Here is a 21934-nt window from a genome sequence, read left to right on the forward strand (position 1 = left end):
CCCATCATTGTAACTAGTGGACCTAATGGATAAAGAAATATTCATGTATAAATAGTATTAGAATTTCAAAACTACAGTAGAAGCCGCTTATTAGAAACACGGATTATTGATACAATCGCGTTATTGAAACAAAATGTACCAGGACGAATCGCCCGTATATTAGGACATTTAAATCGCTTATTAGAAACAATCGGTTAATTGACACATTTCACTTTGGTCCCAAAGTGTTTCTAATAAGCGGCTTCTACTGTATTTGATAATTACTAACCAAGATATTTGTTAACACCAAGTATATTCAGAATTCGCAAATACCAATAAATAATATCAGTGCAGAACATAACTCTTCCAATGGCCTGTGATGATGGTTGTAACCTTAAACAAAGTCCGGTTAGGAAAAAAATAATTGCTGCAGCATCACATGGATTCCACATATTCCATGCCCAAACAGAAAATTTATCACTAAAAAATTTAATTAAGTTAAAGTATAAATTGTATAAAATCAATTTCTAATTTTACCTGATGCTAGTAGGTTCAGAAGAAACAATTTCTCTAATTTTTTCACAACCAAATGTGCATATATAAGCAATTACATACAATTCTTGCCAAGACGGATTTGGTTCCATACGGACAAGAACCACATATGTGAAAAGAACCAAAAAGACAAAATATGCAGCCTGCAAAATTAAGTAACATTTGATTATCATACAAAATTAATTAACAGCATACCAAAATTATTAAAATGCAATTATTTTGTAATACTAACAGAATTTGCTAAAAACTTTGTAATTGGTGCAGTGTAAAATTCAATGATCTTGTGCCGCAAAGGCAATGGCCGCTGCCTCTTTAAATCATAAGCACTATATTCGTATGATGGAGTTACACATTTATGTTCATAATCAGAATGTTTAATTGTACCTCCTATCGAAGCACTTGGCAACATCGTACCATTTTCAGCTGTTTCATTATCTTTGACAGATGATGCACCCTTAAATTATATTATATATTAATAAACATGATAGTAAAATAAAATTTTAATTCATACATCTAAATTTGTCTCCACAAGATTTAAGTGTGACCGATGGACACCTCCTTCCACACTTTCATTTTCTTCTTCTAATTCCAGTCCGTACAAATGTTCTTCTTCAGTTTGTGGCATTGACTGTAATTCTTTTCGAGATTTAAATTCCAGTCTGGATATATATGGTGGAAATAGCAATCCTAATAAAATCTATAATCAAACATTTAAAAAAAATAATGTATCTATAATTTAGCATTAATATTGTTAATACCCTGATGTTGGTATTTTTTCTTGTCCTTAGACCTCCCATCCAAAGATCAGCTAGTATTATTTGACTACAAGGGTGAGCAAGCAAAGCCCTATGATTTGCAGCCACCGCTAAGCTAAGACAAGTTTGACCACTCCAATTTTGCAGCTCAACTGTTAGCATTTGTTGGGCTTGGTCATCATCTTGACGATAGCAATAATCCAATAACTCAAGTGCTAAAATTATATTTTATTATTATTAATATTTTAATTTAATTTATACATCATGTTGGTACATACAGATATCTTCAAACACTTTGGCATAATTTCGTAATTCATCATATATTTCTGTCTCTAAATCATCTTCTGCTGCTTCGTGTGCCATGGCTTTATAAAGCTTACAGGCAGCAAGTGATTTAACTAATGCTTCTTCTCCATGCTGCCACATTAATAATGCCATCTCTTGACGCTTAGTTAACACAGTCCAAATCTAAAAAAATTTAAAAACCAGATAAATTTCACGGAATTATACTGAAAAAAGACTATTAATTTAGATCTAAGGATAAGTCATTTGAAAATATAAACAACAATTATCATCTAATTAGAAAAATATTTCAGAGCAGTAGAAATCTACTGATTAAAAATGTGTGATGTAATTCTCAAAAATAATTCAATTATAATCTGGATAGCTCTAGATAAAATTCAGTCATATTTTTAAAAGCTATTAATCTTAGGACAAACAAATGTATGACAATGATACTCTATTGAGAAATATTAAGATATAATATCTTTTGAAAGATAAACAAGTAGGACTATTAAATATTTAATATGTATATTATTGAAATGTCTGATATTTTTCTAGATGAAACTTTGACAAGAAGTATTCATATGAACAAATAACTATATAATGTAGGTTATACTAGAATGAGAACTCTTTATCCTTTAGTCAAATTAGTAATCAATATATTATTTGAGTAATAAGATATTCAAACGGTACATAATATACTCATAAGTATATTTTAATAATCGACCTCTAAACATTATGCTAGTTCAATAATTTTTTTTATTTTTATAGATTTTTCAAGATAATGGGCCCCACTGAACATATTCGTAGGGGGCCTATATGGCTAAAATTAAAAAAATTCAAACTAAATGTTATTCTGTATATATGTTTTCAAAAGAATTTTTATAATTCTTAATTTTTAAATAAATAGTTACCCAAAACCATCTAAAATCAATGCAAATAGCTAACCGAAACAAATTATTATGTCTTTTACAAGAACCAGAAAATCATACATTAACTTCTTTTATAGATTGGTTAAGAAATAATAATGTAAGGATATCTATAATAAATAAAAATTGAACAATAAATTACGTACTAATAACTCATTAAATGGATATTCAAAAAGAGATTCCTCTTCAGAATGTTCAGAATCAGCTAAAACACCCAATGTTAAATTGTTTCCATAGTAACGTGTAAATGAAGCACTGTTTCTGTGCGTATTGTTCAAACGGCGTGTTTGGGCGTACATTGTACGAAATTTACGTCTGGTGTATTGAGCTCTATTTAAAGAATGTAAATCAAAAACTAAATATAACAATGAAAATAACATTTCAATTTTACCTGTATGCACCACCCATTAGTTTATTAATTACTAATCCAATGTCATGCAATGTATACATATAACCTTGAGGGATATGAGGTCGAACATCCCGTAATATATATCCTAATGTATTTGTTGGTCCTTGTTTCTGAAAAAAAAAAAAAAAAATATGAGTATCTAAAAATGTAAATGTGTATTGACATTTATTGATAATTTTTAGTTAAATATATTATACATAATTTATAAATGTATAATAATTTATACAATAACTATATATTATTATATATATTATTACAACATCAAGTTCACCACCATGCTTTATTATTTTAGAATAAAATAAATAAAATACTTTTACATAAAATAGATGATTTAAATTAGGTAACATTAAACTAACACATTATTCAGTATTTAACTATTTAATAGACGTGATAAATCAGTTATAAAATAAAATAAAAAATCATTATTATGGAGATAATGTACTTAATTCGACATTGATAAATTATTTTATGCATGCAAATTACTTTAAATTAGTAAGCTACTGGTGTATAACAAATTACTTTTGATGTATACACTATAGCCACTGATTTAATATAAATACAGATTTTTATTTTCTATACAGGTGGTCAACTGTTTTCCATTTTTTTCTTTTAACTAGGATAGGACATCAGAAATCATAATGGGCCAATCCATATGATAAAATTTAAAATTATTTTACTTTATTAAGAAAGCATTTTTTGTAGTTATTTTTATATGTGTATTCAAATTGATTAATAACTTGGTACAAAATAATGCAAGTATGCAAACATATTTTTTTATTTATTTTTTGAGAATATTAAATTTTAATAATTATTTCAAATTCCAAACACAAATATATAAATTAATAATTATACATTTATCTAGTAAAAAATATATTTTAAATAAACACATGCAATATATACAATTTAACTCACAGTGTTGTATAACTCTTCAAGTCTAGAAATTGATAAAAATTTCTTCATACTAACACCATTTTCTAACAACAGTTTTACAAAATCAATCCGGTCATGTTCTAAAGCTTGCATCATAGATTCTTCTAAAGCGCCTACACAGAAATAACATGCATATTTACTAATTAATTCCAAATTAAATTAGATTTTAAACATTTTAAGACTTACCTTCTGGCCATTCTTGTCCATAAACAAATATTTCAGATCTAGCTATGTCTACACGATTCCAAGTCAATGCCAAACTTAACTGTTCTGATGGAGATAAATGTTGACTTTTAAATAATGCAGTTAATATAGTTTGATCTAATTCCTGTGACTTTTCTTGTCCATCACTCATTCGGAAAATGGTTATCTATATTTCGAAGAACCAAAATAAGTTTCATAACTTTGAATAAAATATAATTTCTATAAGTACCATATTTTTATGCCTTGTACATTCAATGAGTTCTTCATATAAACGTTCAGCTTTCTCTTGCCCGACTTCAAATGTAATTTGTATGGTATTTAATAGATATTCTTTCATATTTTCTAAAACAGTTTGTCCGCCACTGTCCACTGCATATCTGATTCAAAAGGTATAGGCCACCTTTTTCATTTTTATCTAATTACTAATACTTAAAAAGCAAATAGATAGATTTCAAGCTATGATAAGTTATTACCTGTGTGTGAAAGCTAATAGATCAGCCGCTCTGCCTGAACCATCACATATAACCACTGGTACTGGAGGAGTATCTGTAACATATTCTAACACTGCTCTAATTGTATGAGTACCTCCTTCAATCACTAGACAAACAACTGGAGTACTATAATGCGCACCTGTAAAAATAAAAATAAAACCCTAAAATGTTATTCAACTCAAAAGTTATATATAAATTATATAAATACTTGGATGCAGTTTTTGAATTGAAATATATTTTTCCAATTTTTTACGTAATTCAATTTCTGCACCATAACGTCCTGATGTGCCATCGTCCACCAAAAGGAAATAGGTATGCCTATTATTCAACACAGCTAATTTAGATCTAGGTGATGATATGGAATGGTAGGGAACATCCTTATTATGACCAATAAGTTCATGGTTGTTTTCGATAATCCCCCAGGGTGCTATGCCTATAGACACAACTCTACCTGGGCGTTGTGAATCAAGCAAAAGTGCATCTCCCACTTGACGAGTAACACCTAAATATAAAATTATATTTATATAATATAGCACAAATGTAATTCATTGAAAATTAAATGTTTTAAAATTACCAGTGTTTGTTCCTCCAGTAAATACCCAAGCACCAGTTGTTTTAGCTGCTTTCAATAATCCTTTACGTAATACCTTCTTCAATTTGGGTTGTATTTCGAAATTGGCTTTTCCTCCTTGAATAGTTATTAATAATTTTGGTAGTTCTAGACCCCATTCTCGATTAAATAAGTGAAGTATTGTTTCTGGTCTAGTGTCATGTGACAATCTAACATACTATAAAACAATTTCTTAACCCTCATTTATACCATCCATGTTTAAATTTATTGTTAAAGTTTACCTGTGCTTTGGTAGGATGTGGACCGCCTTGAAACTCAATTGTTCCATAGGCATCTGTTGCTGAAACTACGGTATGTTTTAACGAAGACCATACTTCGTTAGGATTATCAGGGTCTAACTGTACCGAGCCACTTCCTCCACCACAGTGAAATGTTAATGATAACCCACAACTACATCTATAATGAATATTTTAACTTAAAATTATTAGAACCAATAAAATTAAAAATTATCTAAGTCATTGATAAAAAAAATTACCTAGTATTATCAGTACTGGATGGAATAAAAGTTACACAATCTCTTTTTTGAAATAATGCTTCAACCCAACTCCGAGCTTGCCTCTAAAAAATAAAATTGCAATTAGGTAGGTACAAATTTAACTCAAGAACTAATTTATTTATAAAATAAATAAATTAAGTACCTAATAAATATGATTTATTTTTAAATAATTTTACAAAACAAAATAAAACTATTTTTGGACAATTAAATGTAACAATTTTAAAAATAAATAATTCAAATAATTGTATGTTATAAGTTTTTCTATAGATAAATATTTTTAATAGGTAAATAATTGGATATCAATTATTATATGACTAATTTTAAATATATTTAATTTAAATTAAATGAAAATATAGGTAATTAGTTCTTAAAAAACTAAATATTTATTAATTACAATGTAATAAAAATGTAGCTAAAATATATAATATTTTTTATTTAATATAAGATTAATAATAAAATACTTGAGTATAATATACGTAAGAGATAAGATAAGTTGTAAATGCAAATAAATGTGATATAATATATTTTTGCATAACATGTGTTACATGCTAAAATTCAAAAATGTGTGAATATGTTTTTCACAATAGATTATAATTATTTAATAATTTCAATGCAATACTTAATATATATATTAAATATTTAACAACAAACAATATACATACTTTCTTGGATTTGTTTATTTTTGAAATCATAATGACACTTAGTTACTCTTTGTTTGTTAAGGTTATAACATGCAGAATTTAACGTTTCTACCATTGTCAGCCAATGAATCTGAAAAGGAAGAAGTTAAAATAAAATGTCATTATTTAAATTATTATAGTAAACTCGTGACATTGTATGACCAATAGTTAATTATTATATAATTTAAATATAATAAAGAATGAATAAAATGTAACCCAACATACCAAATTTAATCTGGTCCTCTGGATGGCTAAAACACTGAACACTATGAAACACAAATTATACAAATTAGTGGTTAATTACCATGCATTAAACAATAGTATTAAACAGTCTGGTGTTACAACAAATGTCATGCCGACGTTGTCAGGTGAATTATTAAAAATAATCTTACATTCAATAGTGCAACACAATATTGAATCCAATAACTATCACTCACCTTTACATTTACATTTTGGAAGATTCGGAAATAATTGATTCGAAAATATTTAATAAATTTAGATAAAACAATTTAAATTCTAAGCCTAATTTTTAACCCATTGTCACTACTATTTGATTTAGATTTGACCATTGAGCATACATAGATGATAGTTACATAGGTAGATAGTCGACGACCGAAATTGGAACCTGTACATTTAGTACAGTAATTTGTTTATAGATGGCGCTAATAAACATTTCAGAAATATTTTCCATATTTTACTTTTCACTTTACAAACTCGAATATTTTACCCATTACAAAAATACAAAATATTTATTTTGTCATGGCATTAGCATGCTTAAGAGGACGTCATACCACAGAATAGATGTACCTATGAGCTATGACGCATAACCGTAAGCCACAGCGTTGCCTCTTCCAAAGTTTCATACGCACGAGTGCACAACATTGAACTTAATATCATAACATATTTTACGTTCAGAATGATCAATTTAAGTAATTTTTATTATTAAATCAATTAAATAATATTAACACTAATTACTAAGTTATCCTAGGGATTTTTTCAATATTTCAATATTGCAGCAAGTTGGCCTATGAGCATTTGAACATTTTCCAACTACGATTTACAAGCCTACCACTGCATTTTTTGTGTACAATTTTCGAATAGAATTGTTTAAATTCCATGGCGATTTTCGTTACGGACCAATATAATATATAAATATGAGTATACGGTTAAAAATTATAACAGAAGCTTAAATCATAGACATATTATAGTATGGCGATTGGCGACGTTAAAATGGTTTTAAATCCAGATAAGGTAGATACGTCGTACTCCATGTGTTAGTGGTTTTAAATTTTACATAACAAGTACCAAGTACCAACAAATGATAACGTGTTATCGCAACAGGTTGTTGTGGTATTTAGTGGTGTGGTTGCAGCATATATAGATAATATAATATATGTATTATCTATGGGTAGTGGTCTGATACTCAAATTCTCTGATAAACAGATAATATTCTGTATTTCTGTCAAGTGTCAGTGTAAATAAAGTGTAATGAACTCAACTGAACTCAATGCTGAACTGCTGAATTAGTGAAGTCAGAAACTTAGAAGGGTCAAAATCTGACAGACTCCGTGACAGCTCAGAGATTAAGTTTAAGTCTAACAATAATTACATAGTAAAAATTTAAATTCTCAAGTCCAAATTAGTTGGTTATATTATATCTGATAAATTTTCCAACAGTAATAATATAATATAGTCATTTAGGATTTAAAAAATGTCAGCAGGAAAACGGCTTAGTCCTAATGACCCGGGATCTTATTCTTTACCTGGTGAGTAATTTGAAAGTTATCTATATTATCTACCTATATTAGTACTAAATACACATGTTTTTTTGTTATATTTAACTATTAGGTATTTTATTAATTTAGGTAATTGTAATCTGTTCTACAAATATATTTCTTTTACTATGATTTATGACAAATTAATAATTAGGGCTAGGATTTTTATGAGTTTATATGCATAGGCATTTTCTTTTTGCAAATTCTGATTACTATTATTGTTTATAATGTCTACAAACCCTATCATGTTGAAGTAAACTGGTTATTTTATTTTGAGTTTCTGCATATATTAATAAAATGCATAATATTGCATATTTCAACTATAAACACTTAAAAATATGCATGGTATAGTTTAGCAGCGGTAGCCAGCAAGAAGAAAATAGAATATTATTTATTATTATCCATCCAAAAAATACCCTATATTATACTATTTAATGTATCATTTCGCATGTGGGGGATGGTAATATAATTTATATCTTATCTTAATTGTTTTATACTCTAAAAACTGCAACAGTAGTTTAGATTTAATAATTGTTTGTATCTTTAATTCAGATATCACAAATGTAAAGCAATTTGAAATAGAACCATCAAAATATTCATAGTTTTTATAACCATTATTTCAATTTAGATAATTACCTAATTATAAAATGTACCTATATTAATTGCTTTGTTTATACCTCGTGCACATTTAAACAATGAATGTATTATGTTTAAAAATAAAATAAAATTATAAAAATTATTTTCTAGAAAAAGTTGCTGTAACTCATATTGATATAGAACTTGCTGCTGATTTTGAAAATGAAAAACTTAAAGGATTTGTTGATTTGAGCATAACTAAAATTGATGAGAGCTGTGATCATATTGTATGGTAAAGACAATTCGTTTATAATTTAAAAATAATTCAACAAAATGTTTAAATTCTAGATTTTGGACAATATTGATTTGAATGTGTTAAGTATTGAAAACAAAGATGATAAAACATTGTTAGATTACAGTATAGGTGAGCGCTTAGAAGTGTTTGGTTACCAAACTTGAAATAAAAATACCATCTAAAAAAAAGTAAGAAATCAGTTATTTTACACTTAATTTTTAAATAACATTGTTTGCTTTTGGTTTTTGAATTCTTGACCTTAAGGAGTATCATAAGAATTACTTATGAAACATCTAAAACTGCCTCAGCTTTACAGTGGCTTACACCTGAGCAAACTCTGGGCAAAGTCCATCCATATTTGTTTAGCCAATGCCAAGTATGTTAATTTCCTTATACTGATATAGACTCATCTCAATTAAATGGTATGTATTGTTTAGCCTGCTCATGCTCGTTCCATGCTACCCTGTCAAGATACTCCATCAACAAAATTTACATACTCGGCAAAAGTATGTCTTATCATCAAAAACTGTACAATTTATAAAAATATTTATTTAATTAAGTGTATTGATGATTTAATAATGGATAACTTACAGATTACAGCTCCTAAACCATTAACAGTATTAATGAGCGCTGTCCCGTTAGATGTAATTGACCATGGAGAAACACGCACATTCTTATTCCAACAAACTGTTCCTGTGCAATCCTATTTAATTGCCCTAGCTATTGGCAATCTAGTTAGTAAAACTTTAAGTCCTATATCAAAAGTTTGGTCAGAACCTGAAGAAATTGACAAAGCTGCATATGAATTTGAACAAGTATAGGATAATATTAATATTTGAATATTTGATTACTGTAAAATTTTTTCTAATAAAATCTCATTAATATTTTTAGACACCTGAACTATTAAAAACTGCTGAAAATGTGTGCGGTCCATATGTTTGGAAAATTTATGACTTACTTGTAATGCCACCTTCATTTCCTTTTGGTGGTATGGAAAATCCATGTTTGACTTTCGTCACTCCCACATTATTGGTGAGTTAGGTAATATCAAATACAACCATAACCATTTAATGTGTATATCGTTTTTCTGCTATAGGCTGGAGATAGAAGTCTCGTAAATGTAGTGGCTCATGAAATAGCACATAGTTGGACTGGAAATTTGGTGACAAATCGCAATTTTGAACATTTTTGGATGAATGAAGGATTTACAGTTTATGTGGAACGCAGAATAGATGGATTATTGAATGGCGAGAGTTCTAGAGAATTTGCTGCACTAAGTGGTCTTGAAGATCTCAAACAATCTGTAAATATTTACTAATACTTCTATGATTACCTTTACTAAAAAATCATAATTACAATAACAATAAGTATTGCAGGTTGATAATTTAGGTGCAGAAAATCCTTTAACCAAGTTAGTAGTTGATTTAAGTGGTATTGATCCAGATGACGCGTTTTCTACTTGTCCTTATGAAAAAGGTCACACATTCTTGTTCTATTTAGAAAAACTGTTAGGAGCTGGTAAGACCGTTAGATTAAGAACTAACTGATCAGATTTCTCATTATTAAAAAGTTATTTTACAGCTAAATTTCAAATATTTTTCAAATCCTATATTGATAAATTCAAGTATAAGTCTGTTGGTACTGAAGATTTTAAATCATATTTGCTATCCTATTTCCAAGAAGACAGTGCCATCTCGAAAATTGATTGGGATTTATGGCTTTATACTTGTGGCATGCCTCCAATAATACCTTCGTAAGTAATTTTCTAGTTAAATGTCTTTGGAAAGTGTTAATAATAATGTATAGTATTATACTAATTAAAAGTTTAATATTTATATTATTTTTAAAGGTATGATACAAGTAATCAAGATGCATGCACCTCTTTGTTAAACCGCTGGGAACAGTGGAATGGTGCTGGTGACAATTTTAAGAAGTCTGACTTGGATACATTTCAAACAGCACAAGTTATACAATTCTTAGCATTGGTTTTAAAATCAAATAATTTTACTTTGTCAAAAATAAAAGCTATGCAAGAGGTTTATGATTACAACAGTAATGGAAACCGTGAAATTGTTTTTAGGTAAGAACTAAAATATAATATTTTTTACAATTATTGTCAATTTTATAAAAAATGTAGGCATAAAACCTCTGTATGTTTCTATAAGGTGGCTTAGAACATGTGTGAAAGTCAAGTGGATCGAACAATTAGAACTCGTATTTAAATTTATCAACACCACTGGAAGAATGAAATATGTTCGTCCTTTATATAGGTATCTATTTTCAAATTAAATTTTGATATTACCAATTTAAGAAAATGTTAATTTTTTTTTTTGTTTTTTACTTTTCTATTATTGTTTTTTTTTCAGGGACCTTTACTCTTGGGAAGAAGCACGGACAGAAACAATAAACAATTTTGAAAATAATAAAATGCGTATGATGTATGTTTGCCGTCATACTGTGGCTAAAGATCTACAGTTAAGAGAATAATATCAATAATATCTGTGTTCAATTATTTTTTTTTATTGATGTATTCATTTTTAAATTAATATCATGAAATTATTTAAATCAAAATAATAATAATCAACATGTTTTATACTTAAATATAAACTAGTAAAATCTAACACATAAACACTTAATGGAATATATATTTTAATATTTATAACGTCAATAATTTGATTCTTTTTACACTGATAATATTTTATTTGCCTCCATTTACCAAAAAAAATTCTAAATCCTTAATTGTTTATTTGACCCTTTCACTACTCCAGATGTACTATCATGTTAAAAACATTTATACCATTCACTGCTTCAGTTGTTCTATTATGTTCCTGTATTTTAAAATATTATCGTAATATCACTAATATTGTTAACTGGTAACTACAGATTTAGGAAACCATAGCTCACATTATTTTAAAGTTAAATAATTAGATCATATATACTCTGTCCCACGAAAGATCATGCCGCACACCAACCAAAACTGGTTACCCCACGCGACACCCTGTCATAGGGGAACCAGTTTCGATAGCAGGGTGACGTAGGGGGATGCGCAGAACTGGCATGTTCTCTCATGGGAGAGAGTATAGAACTCAAAATTAAAATTAAATATTTTATTACTGTAGCTTAAACATAAATAGGGAAATAGTGTAAGGTTCAAATATAAAACTAAACTAATGATAAAAGATAACCAATGTGAAGAACAAAGTAAGTTACACCAAAAACTACAAAAATGGATGTAAAAATAATATTATCATCATAAAAAATATTGGCACACTACGATTATTGGAATAACCACAATAGGTCATATGGTCGCATTGGACATATTAGATAAAAAGCATATATGGTGGGACTATACAGAATGTAACCAGAAGACCTGACAGATGAAATAGGTTTTGTTCTAATCAATATTTTATTTATAATTTATAGTCATTTGTGCTAAATGTACAATATAAAAAAAATTTCTTATTTTTTAACATTTGGAAAAATTTAAAACAGCTAATTCATAAATCTGATTATAAGAACAATTTTGTTGGTAAAAAAACATATATCAACGTCAGTAGTTTATTTTTTTAATTTTTTTTGTGTAAATTAATTTAGAATGTAATAACTTTTTTCAAAATATTATTTTTGTGAATTTCTTGACATCATTATGCTTATTAAACATAATTTTCACAATTATTGTCATAGGTTTAAGTAGCATTATTTGTTTTTTGTCAGTTCTTCCTGTTACATCATGTTTATTGTATAGTCACTTTAGTTAGATATATAGATAAATTGATATATATTTAGAACAGATTGATTTCTATCAGTGACTAATATTGGTCTTGGTCAGTTTACGAGTATAGCATCTCTACACTAGCATAATAAATAATATTGTGAAAATAAATTTTAAAATACTAATAAATAATAATTATATATTTTTGCCTGAACTTAATATACCATTGTAATCGGTTGTCATGAAAACCAATTACTTTTACATAACTATTCAACATCCACACGGATTATTTTTATGGGACTTGTGGGGTGTGGTGCTCCGCGGTTAAGCATTGCCGGGTGCTGCTGGCTCCCAGATTCTAGGGGACAAATACTTGCCCTACATAAAAGCACACATTCTAACCATAACCCCCTACACACACAATGACCATGTTGCAGATGTTCAGAAAAAAAAGTATTTATATTTTATTTTATCATTAAATACTAATACCTAAGAGTAAGCAAAAATTATATTGAATATAATAATGAATAGTTATGTAATATATGTTATGCTCAATTCATAAATCATTGTAATCAACAGAGAAATTGCCAATTTTTGCTAACAACTTCAAGGAATCTACAAGACAAGTTTGCTGATTCCATAAATGTAGAGACAGACTTTTTTCTGTCAAATGGATGCATTTCGGAATACATTAACATTTAACGGGTGTTAATCAAATAATAAAATGAAGGAATCTGAAAACACCTTTAAAGATACAATATTTACCATCACAACGTAGGTCCATAATTGACTCGGTATCTGTGGGAGTACTAAGATTCTTAAAAAAAAAACTATTTGTACTCTGTAGAATACTAATACATTAATGAATACTAATAACTTTGATGTTCACCAACTTTTTTCTATTTATTTATTGGTTTAAATTACTAATACATACAACACATCATTAATTGTATTTTATTGTAGTTGTTGTTTTAGTAGACTATAGAGATGATATTGCTTATTTGGCATAAATAAAGTCAGTTGTCAGTATAATCTGTTAAATATTTTCTACCAGAAGTTTGTAATAATTCTAATGTTTTAAAAATTATGATCAAGAAAAAAAAACAAAAATAGTAGACAACACACGTTCATACTAGTATGTACACTGAATACTATATAAACATATACATAATAAAACTATATAAGTACTTAAAAGATAAAATATATACCAAATTAATAGATGTCAGTGATTCCAACAAATTACAAGCCTACTAAATTTATAATTTAAGTTTCAATACAAATACTAAAATAAAATATTAAATTATGCCGGTTACCTTTAGAAAAATAAGGGAACTTATTGATGCACAGTGCAGTGTGTTAACAAAAACAACATTTTAAATAAAAAATAATTAATTTTTAATTTTTTCGTTTTAATAAAATCAATTAAAATAAATATTTAAGTTATAAAATTAATATATTTTTAATTTAGATTATAATTACAAAAAAAGGTTTAAAAGTAAAATAAATAAATTTAACACCATGCTATTCTATATAAAATGTTTTATTTTAATTATGAATTTTATTAAAATATGTTCACAATTAACAATAAGGTAGTATGTATATACAAGAAGCTGGATTAATGTGAATATAGTTTACTATTTTCTTTTTTTCATAAAACGCTGCTTGGTAAATTATATTAAATAATTGTTGGATCAATTATGAAGATTGGGTATCATTATTAACAGCATATTATTTTGTTTTATATTTGCTTGGAAAAAAATAATGGTATAAACAAAAATAAGTATGTTGACAGTAAATTCGTGTTAAATAGTATCTATGTAATAACGTAATAGCAAATTAACTGATCATTTATAAATTTAAAAATATTTTTCTTATCATGTTTACCATCAAATATTTTGACGTCACTTAAACATTTTTTTATGAAGCCCAATTAGCTAATTCTTTCATTTCGTCATCATCCTCTTCAGCTTTAGTTTTTGCTAAAAATTTAAAACAACTTGTTAATATCTAATAACATAAATATATATAACTTTTTTCACTAAAAATACCTTTGCCTCGGCCACTGGGCTCAAATGTTGGCACTGCAGGCGTTGGCAAATCGTTGACAGGTGTCTTGCCTGTATTCAACAACTCTTTGTCCAATTCTTCTTGTTCTAGCTCTTCCAATTCCTTTTGTAATTCATCCTGTTAAAAAAATCATAACACTATTAATAATTTGTTCAAGTAACTATAATGCTAGCTAGAATTAGCCATTTTAGAGATTAAAAATTATTGCAATATGTTTCATGTAGGGCTTAAAACTGACATTGGATACCGATTTTGAATACCAGTTAAAACCGTTAAAAACCAAAATGGATGCTAGGAAAACTAACCAAAATATGAAAAATAGGATAAATATTCTCTAAGTCAAAATATGCTCTAATAAAATATTTCTACAAATTCTGTTATCAATAAATTATTAACATTTTGTAATCTTGTTGAGCTGCATAAACTTAATAAGTATATGTGAAAACCTAAAAAATCGCTCTCAAGTAACTTGTTTGTAAATAATTTAAAATTCTGGTCACATAATAATTCAGTATAAATTCTGAGTATAAGCAATAGAAATTAATAAATACTAAATGCTTAAACAATGACAATATTTAAAATTAATTTATGATTTAGTAGGTGTCCTGCTTGCCAAGCTCTAATTATTAATATTATTAATTATAGTGTTAAAATGATTCAATATTGACATTACATTTTTAAAAATAAATTATTATTCTTACTTCGTCTACATCAGTTCCAAATGCAACTGGATTTGAAATAGCTTCTGATATTTCTTTGGATAAATCTTGTGACTCTGCTATATCATCCATCATATTGTGAACATCATCAACATTCCTGTAACAAGATCAGTTAATTTAATAAACAATTTTTGAACCGTATTGAAGCTATATTAGAAAACTTTTCCTACATAGGTATTTCATCATTTCTCAATGCTAAATATTTTTTGTAGTATTTCGAAATAAACCAGTAATATTTCAATTGCAATTTATTGTGCATTAATTATTGATTATTATAAACAGTAAATAATCCTTACATGTAAAGTTAATTTCTGTATTTGTTTTTTATTTAAAGTTTACTGACAGACTATCTTCGAATTAGTATCGATTAGGTGATATACTATTTATATCTTAAGATTATTCAATTAATAAAATAAATATTACATTTCTTTTCTACAAATTTAATAATAAGAGCACTTTTGTGTAGTTTTAATTTTTAGATTACACGTACATGTTTTAAATTGCATATTTGAGAGTTTTTAAGGATATAAATCAGATCCCAACTATTTAGTTTAATAACCAAAATTATTCTACAATAAATTAAATCATTAATACGAAGACTGATTTGTAAGTATAAACCTATATTAATTATGTAATAAGATTTTAAATACTTTAGGTATAAAAAATAATACAGATAATGTAAAATTAAATATAATAAATATATAATTAATAGAAAATATAATAGTAGGTTGAACTTACTCAACGAAGAATATAATATAACAAAACGTAATGCTTAAGTAGTATATATGATTGTTTTAATTTTTGTCTATTTTTTTTTTTGTAATATATTTATAGTTATGTAACCTAATAAAAAATATGGTTTAGTTTTGGGCAAAATAATTATAATGGCAAGAAGTTCAAAAACCTTAATGTATCCTAAATAATGACTGGAAAATTAAATTACCAGTTAGTAGTTACCAGTGACTAAGCAAATTTTTATAAATGAAAATATTATGACTCATTCAAACCCACAATTCTTATCAAGATATTAAATACAATATAATTCAGTAATAGAAGAATTGAATAATGAAAATTAATGTCAACATTAATTGATACATTGTTATAATTTATGATTGCCTGTTTTATACTAGATTCTTATAAAAATAATATTGAAATTATCGAAGTTTAGTTTTATTAAGTTCATTTAATTTGCTCAATAACTTCTTTACTCTAAGGTACATAGACAAACTGTAATAAACATGCAACTTTTTTATTATTTAAGAACCTATAACGCTTATAACACATTCAGTAGCGTGGTGACAAAATGACAAACCCTATCCACAAATAGTAAAAATTAGCATATAATTTCATATATATAACACATTTCTAAAGGTGGATCAAGTAAACACCAGTTATCTCGCCACTGAACACATTCAGTACAGTATCAGTATCAAAATAATATATTAAGGAACATGTTTACAACATACAATATTGTAAACATAATTTCTAAAACTAGCACATGGAGAAGCCGATCAAATATATAAATTACATTGTTAATGACTTTTATATTTAAAATAAGCTACCTAATATTGAATTTAAGAAATAACCATAAGTGATTTATGAATAGTGATTAAAACTATATAAATGTATACACTATATACATTTATATATTATTATAACTATTATCTAATTAGGTACCTAATAGGAATAGGATAATTTAATGATTATATAAATTTACTTAATCAATTAAATACCTAGGTTTAACCTGATTGACATAGATCAATAACAATTAAACTTACATATTTTGATGAGCCGATTTCAGTGCATCTGCAGCTGTTTTCATCGTAGTTAATACTGCTGTATTTGTGTTAGCACCTTCTAATGCCTCTCGCTGTTGTTCAATAGTTAACATGGTACCATCAATTTGCGCTAGTTGTTGTTCATACCGTTTCTTACGCTTCAAGGCTTGCAATGCAGCTAAAAACAGATAACAAAAATTGAAAATTGTACAATAGAACTAAAAAATGATGTGTTAAGTCAAAACGTCAACTTACCTCGTTTATTAGTTGTACCATTTTTTTTTGCTATCGCTACTTCTTGTTCAATTTTTTTTTCTAAAAATTCTTGTTTTTTTATCAGCATCTCTTCTGTGGATCGAAGCTTTTGTATCGCATCTTCCGTCGAAGGTCCTTTCTCTTCCTTTTTGCTACCGAAAATCTTACCCAGGAAACTCATAGTGTACAATATATTATTTATATTAACTTTATTAACCTATTTATGCAATTAACATAATCATTCAAAGGTACCGTATACAAATTACAACTAGTCAATAGTCAATAATCAACAGTCACAAAAACAGCAACGATTAACGATAAGTCGCACTAAATTTGCGTAGAAGGCAAAAGCTAAGAACTAAAGAAATTTCGAATGATAATGATAAAAGATTTTTATTGTTGTCATTGGTGGTCATCATCACTCATCTGTTATTCTGTTAAAATCATTCCAAAAGCCAAAATGATTGACGATGAAAACACCGTAATTGATAACCTATAACCAAAGACGCTGTAGCAACATTTCAAAGAGTTCACAAAAACAGTTCAATAATTTAATAGGTAGGAAATTATTAAAAAATTATAATAATACATATTATTATAATATATAACTAGCTGAATAACCCGGCGTTGCGAAAGAAAACATTTTGATTAATTAACTCCTTTTGGGTGTAATTCGCTGTGCATGATACATGGTGTGCTGTTCATGTATGGAAGCAAAATTCATATTATTGCCCGTGAGTTTGGCTTATGATTATGCGAACAGTATATTATCAGGTAGGCAATCTACGGTAGATTGCGGACACAGCGAGGTAGGAGATAAAATATAGCCTATATTAGTACAGCTTTGTAACTGAAAAAAAATTTGTATTCAGTGTACCTAAAATATTTTGAAGTCATAGTTAATCATCTCGGGTTTTTAGAAGTAGGTATTTAATAAATTTTGGGGGGGTATTTCATTTTATTTTTACGGACAAACCGGCGTAACTGTACTCTACCACTGAGCTACCCGACCGCATAGACCCATGACGCTATCTCCCCCAGTTAACGGGAGTTTACACTAGCTTTGTGAAATAATTCGCATACATAACATGCAACCATTAATAAACAAGAAAAAAGTTTCGATTTCCACCGTGAATCTTAAGATCCATGTTTTACCACCTCTTTAAAAAGCGAATATCTTTCTTATTACATTTAATGGTTCACTAAAAATTTAATGAACCAATCGTGGGCCACTAAATTTTGTTTAAGGGACCATTATAAGCTTACTATTGATTCATTAAATGTTTTGTGCAACCCATATCAAGTTCGGTATGCTGACAAATAGATCCAGAGTCATCGAGATCACGGTAACCATTCTGATAAGAATTGATACCAGGTCCTAGTCATTCAGATCCCGAGACAAAATGATCCTGCGTCATTTAGATCCACTGACATTTATAGATCCCTGCTTGTTTGACACATATAGATCCATTTATAACTGGCGGCATTTTTAAAATTCAAGTTAGTATAGAATTAATAATGCCTTTACAGGTTACTCTCCAACTTCATTAAATAATAACTTATAACATGGTCAGTGTCAATAATATAGTTTTTTTCGTTTGTATACTTACCATCTAGGTACCCACATCACCCTTAAATTCGCTGCCTATTTAATCAAATTTGATGGCATAGGTATAAAAAAAATCAATGACCACATTTCTTTTTTCTTTTTTTTGTTATTTATTTATATTTTATAAATATTAAAACCTTCTATAGGTACCTAGCTTAATGACATTTTTGAAAGAATACAAACTTTTTTGTTAGGTACCTATTTATTTAGCAGGTCACAATATGATGACCACTTTTAATTTTCATTGTAATGATAAGGTCCAAGTGTCCCAGTCTCTAGATGAGTCCCTAAGAGCATGGACTCCACACTGCACAAATTTAACTAGGTATATCGTAATTATCAATCTAAATTTATAAAAAATACTGTACACTATTTTAGATATAAATTTAAAATATAGAAGAAACCTATTACACACTTCTTTGTTGTTGTATCCAAAAATTGCAAACCTGCTTTGTAATTAGGTACTTTACTTTTTCCCTACCTAATTTAAAATGTATATTTATCCACAATTAAATAATTAAGAAAAATATATATAAATAAAATTGATTTTCCGTTTTTTGGCTGGTATCGGTGCATGAAGTTTTTTTTTTAAAATTATGACGATCTCAAATAATTTGGACAGGGCATTTGCATTTATATAATTTATAATTATATTATATTACCTACATTTTTTTCTGATAATAGGTAAAATTTAGATCGACCTCATACCTATACATATTTTGTAATAGTGCATTAGTACAATTATAGTAGGTACCTACCATAAACTATACAAGTCGAGTTAATGATTATTAATGTCCATATCCATAGTCAATTAATGTGTCACATAAGACATATTAAACTATATTAAACTTTAAGACATAATCAATACTGCAATATAATATATTAATATGTTAAAAACTAATGAAAATGTATAATATATCACAATAAATCTTTTTTTCTTATAAATTTATAAAAATAGGTGATTTTGCTTTAACATTGAATAAATATTTTTTACACATTATAAAGGTGATGGTAGTACATTAGTAATTTGTATGAACCCTAACGTATTTCACTCTATGTACTACTTTAACATACCTATTAATATACCTAATAGGTTAATAATATATAATTAAATATTGTTTTATTTATTAATAGCTTACTCATAGATTATAATCTGTATCAATATATTGTTAAACTGTTTTGTTTTGAAAACGAAGATAAATAAAATAAGTTCAAAAGTGAAGTCTTTGAATCTTGGTTCTTCAATTTTAACTAATTTATTTTGTAAATCGCTATATTTCAAATAAAATACAAATGTTTGAGTGTATGGAGGTGTGGGGGCATAGCCCCCACGGGTTTGGTTGGAATTTTTTGGTGGGTGGTATCTTTTATCATATGAAATAAATTTGACAATAGACTTTTTTCAGAGCTCGGCGCCACTGATACCTATTGTACCTAGTATCTACCTATACCCATTTGTACCTATGACTTATGGGCTATGAAAGTGATGCATTTTGAGTTAGTTTACATTAACGTTCACCAACCGAGTGTAAGCATATTATTATAGTCATATATTATATTATATACTTTTATATAGTTATACTAGCTGACCCATGCAAACGTTTTTTTGCCATATAAATTATATCTAGTGAATATTTTGGTAGTCACAATAGCTACTCCTGGCTTGTTTGTATACCTTTTAATTTTGATGTAGTATGGTGGGGGGGAAAAGTATATTTCCCCCCTGGATTATCTGAGGGGTCAATTGTCCCCTCTGCTTCCTCTTCTCCGACGCCACTGTTTACTTAACAATTTTTATATAACTAAATATATATAGTTATAGACGTTATAGTCTCAAATTTAGTCTACATTTACAGTGTTTAACCTGGTCATCAACTATAGCGCCCTCCTCAGGCCGTAATAAACGTGTTAAAAATTGATGGACGATAATACACCATCGATTATGGCAGACGTTATTATTATTTATTAGTAATGTTCTAAATCAGCCAAAAAATAAAAAACAGAAACTATGATTATCGACGTCTTTGTCATATTCAACAATTTATTTTGTATCTACTAAAAATGTCCAACAATTAATCTGCGTGTATCAAAATGGTGGTACCTAAATTGGATTTTTTTATAGTAAAAAGAAATTTCAGGGGGGGGGGGGGGTCATAATCCTATCCTTGCGTACGCCACTGTAAACCAATATACCAATAAAATAGGTACTATAATACTGATACGGTATTAATAATAATAATTGTTTAATTAACGATCAACCAATGACAACCAATAATTAATAATTATTATTATGATAATAGTTTTAATACCCATAGGCAGCATAACCATTTATAAACAAAAATTTCCACCGTAAATCTCAAAATCCCCGTTTGAGCACCTCCTCAGGTTGGATCTAGGGGTGTGAAAAATAGTTTACGTCCTATTCTCAGACCTACTGAATATACCCACAACCCATGAAATTTCATGAAAATCGGTCAAGCCGTTTCGGAGGAGTTTTGCGACAACATTTTCCATATTGTGACACGATATTTTTATATATTAGATATACTACGCTCTTTCTACCATCGCAATTTGGAGTAATAATTATAGCCCATTACGTGGTAGGTATATAATTTTGTACAAACTATATTGCGTGTTCATTTTTGGATTTTCTTCATTTAATATTTTAATATTATCTATATTCATTTTAAGAACTTTTCTTGAACAATATAATTTTTAAATAGGTAGTTAGTAGGTATCTACACTTGATAAATTATATTATTATAATAAACATAATTATTGCAATAATTCGTATTGCTTACTTGAAATTC

The 21934-nt window shown here is 27.7% G+C and overlaps 3 protein-coding genes across 3 annotated transcripts; 1 reads left to right on the plus strand and 2 right to left on the minus strand.

Moving 5' to 3' along the window:
* Positions 1–2: 2 nt before the first annotated feature.
* LOC100164355 (transient receptor potential cation channel trpm) lies at positions 3–6936 on the minus strand (the record flags this gene model as incomplete). The annotated part of the gene is made up of 20 exons (XM_029486227.1): positions 6776–6936; positions 6564–6604; positions 6321–6429; positions 5638–5720; positions 5384–5558; positions 5106–5319; positions 4740–5033; positions 4514–4670; positions 4270–4417; positions 4023–4206; positions 3819–3949; positions 2889–3016; positions 2644–2827; positions 1565–1754; positions 1290–1501; positions 1043–1228; positions 764–985; positions 517–674; positions 269–459; positions 3–22 (listed from the first exon to the last, which is right to left on the minus strand). Coding segments are annotated over exons 3-20 (2907 nt in total), but the record flags the coding sequence as incomplete, so codon positions are not given.
* An 854-nt stretch (positions 6937–7790) lies between these two features.
* LOC100162284 (leukotriene A-4 hydrolase) lies at positions 7791–11652 on the plus strand. The gene is given in 14 exon segments (XM_008185816.3): positions 7791–8104; positions 8861–8976; positions 9038–9136; positions 9138–9172; positions 9249–9360; positions 9422–9490; positions 9578–9799; positions 9876–10016; positions 10081–10287; positions 10361–10502; positions 10566–10737; positions 10834–11064; positions 11150–11254; positions 11351–11652. Coding segments are annotated over 14 exon segments (1827 nt in total). The 5' UTR covers positions 7791–8049; the 3' UTR covers positions 11472–11652.
* Positions 11653–13573: 1921 nt separating this feature from the next.
* On the minus strand, positions 13574–17928 carry LOC100166371 (charged multivesicular body protein 4b). Its single transcript, XM_001951503.5, has 5 exons — positions 17516–17928; positions 17261–17438; positions 15465–15579; positions 14745–14880; positions 13574–14675 (listed from the first exon to the last, which is right to left on the minus strand). Exons 1-5 carry the CDS (start codon positions 17694–17696, stop codon positions 14614–14616), a joined length of 672 nt encoding a protein of 223 aa, XP_001951538.1. The 5' UTR covers positions 17697–17928; the 3' UTR covers positions 13574–14613.
* Between the last annotated feature and the right edge of the window lie 4006 nt (positions 17929–21934).

This window comes from Acyrthosiphon pisum, chromosome A1 (genome assembly GCF_005508785.2).
Source record: "Acyrthosiphon pisum isolate AL4f chromosome A1, pea_aphid_22Mar2018_4r6ur, whole genome shotgun sequence".
Taxonomy (NCBI): domain Eukaryota; kingdom Metazoa; phylum Arthropoda; class Insecta; order Hemiptera; family Aphididae; genus Acyrthosiphon; species Acyrthosiphon pisum.

Excerpts from the sequence above, each read along its gene's own strand:
- LOC100166371 (XM_001951503.5), bottom strand. The coding sequence starts at position 17,696 with ATGAGTTTCCTGGGTAAGATTTTCGGTAGCAAAAAGGAAGAGAAAGGA. Across the intron at positions 17,439-17,515 it reads TGGTACAACTAATAAACGAG|CTGCATTGCAAGCCTTGAAG; the intron begins GTAAGTTGACGT and ends ATCTGTTTTTAG. Across the intron at positions 14,676-14,744 it reads GCCCAGTGGCCGAGGCAAAG|CAAAAACTAAAGCTGAAGAG; the intron begins GTATTTTTAGTG and ends TTAAATTTTTAG.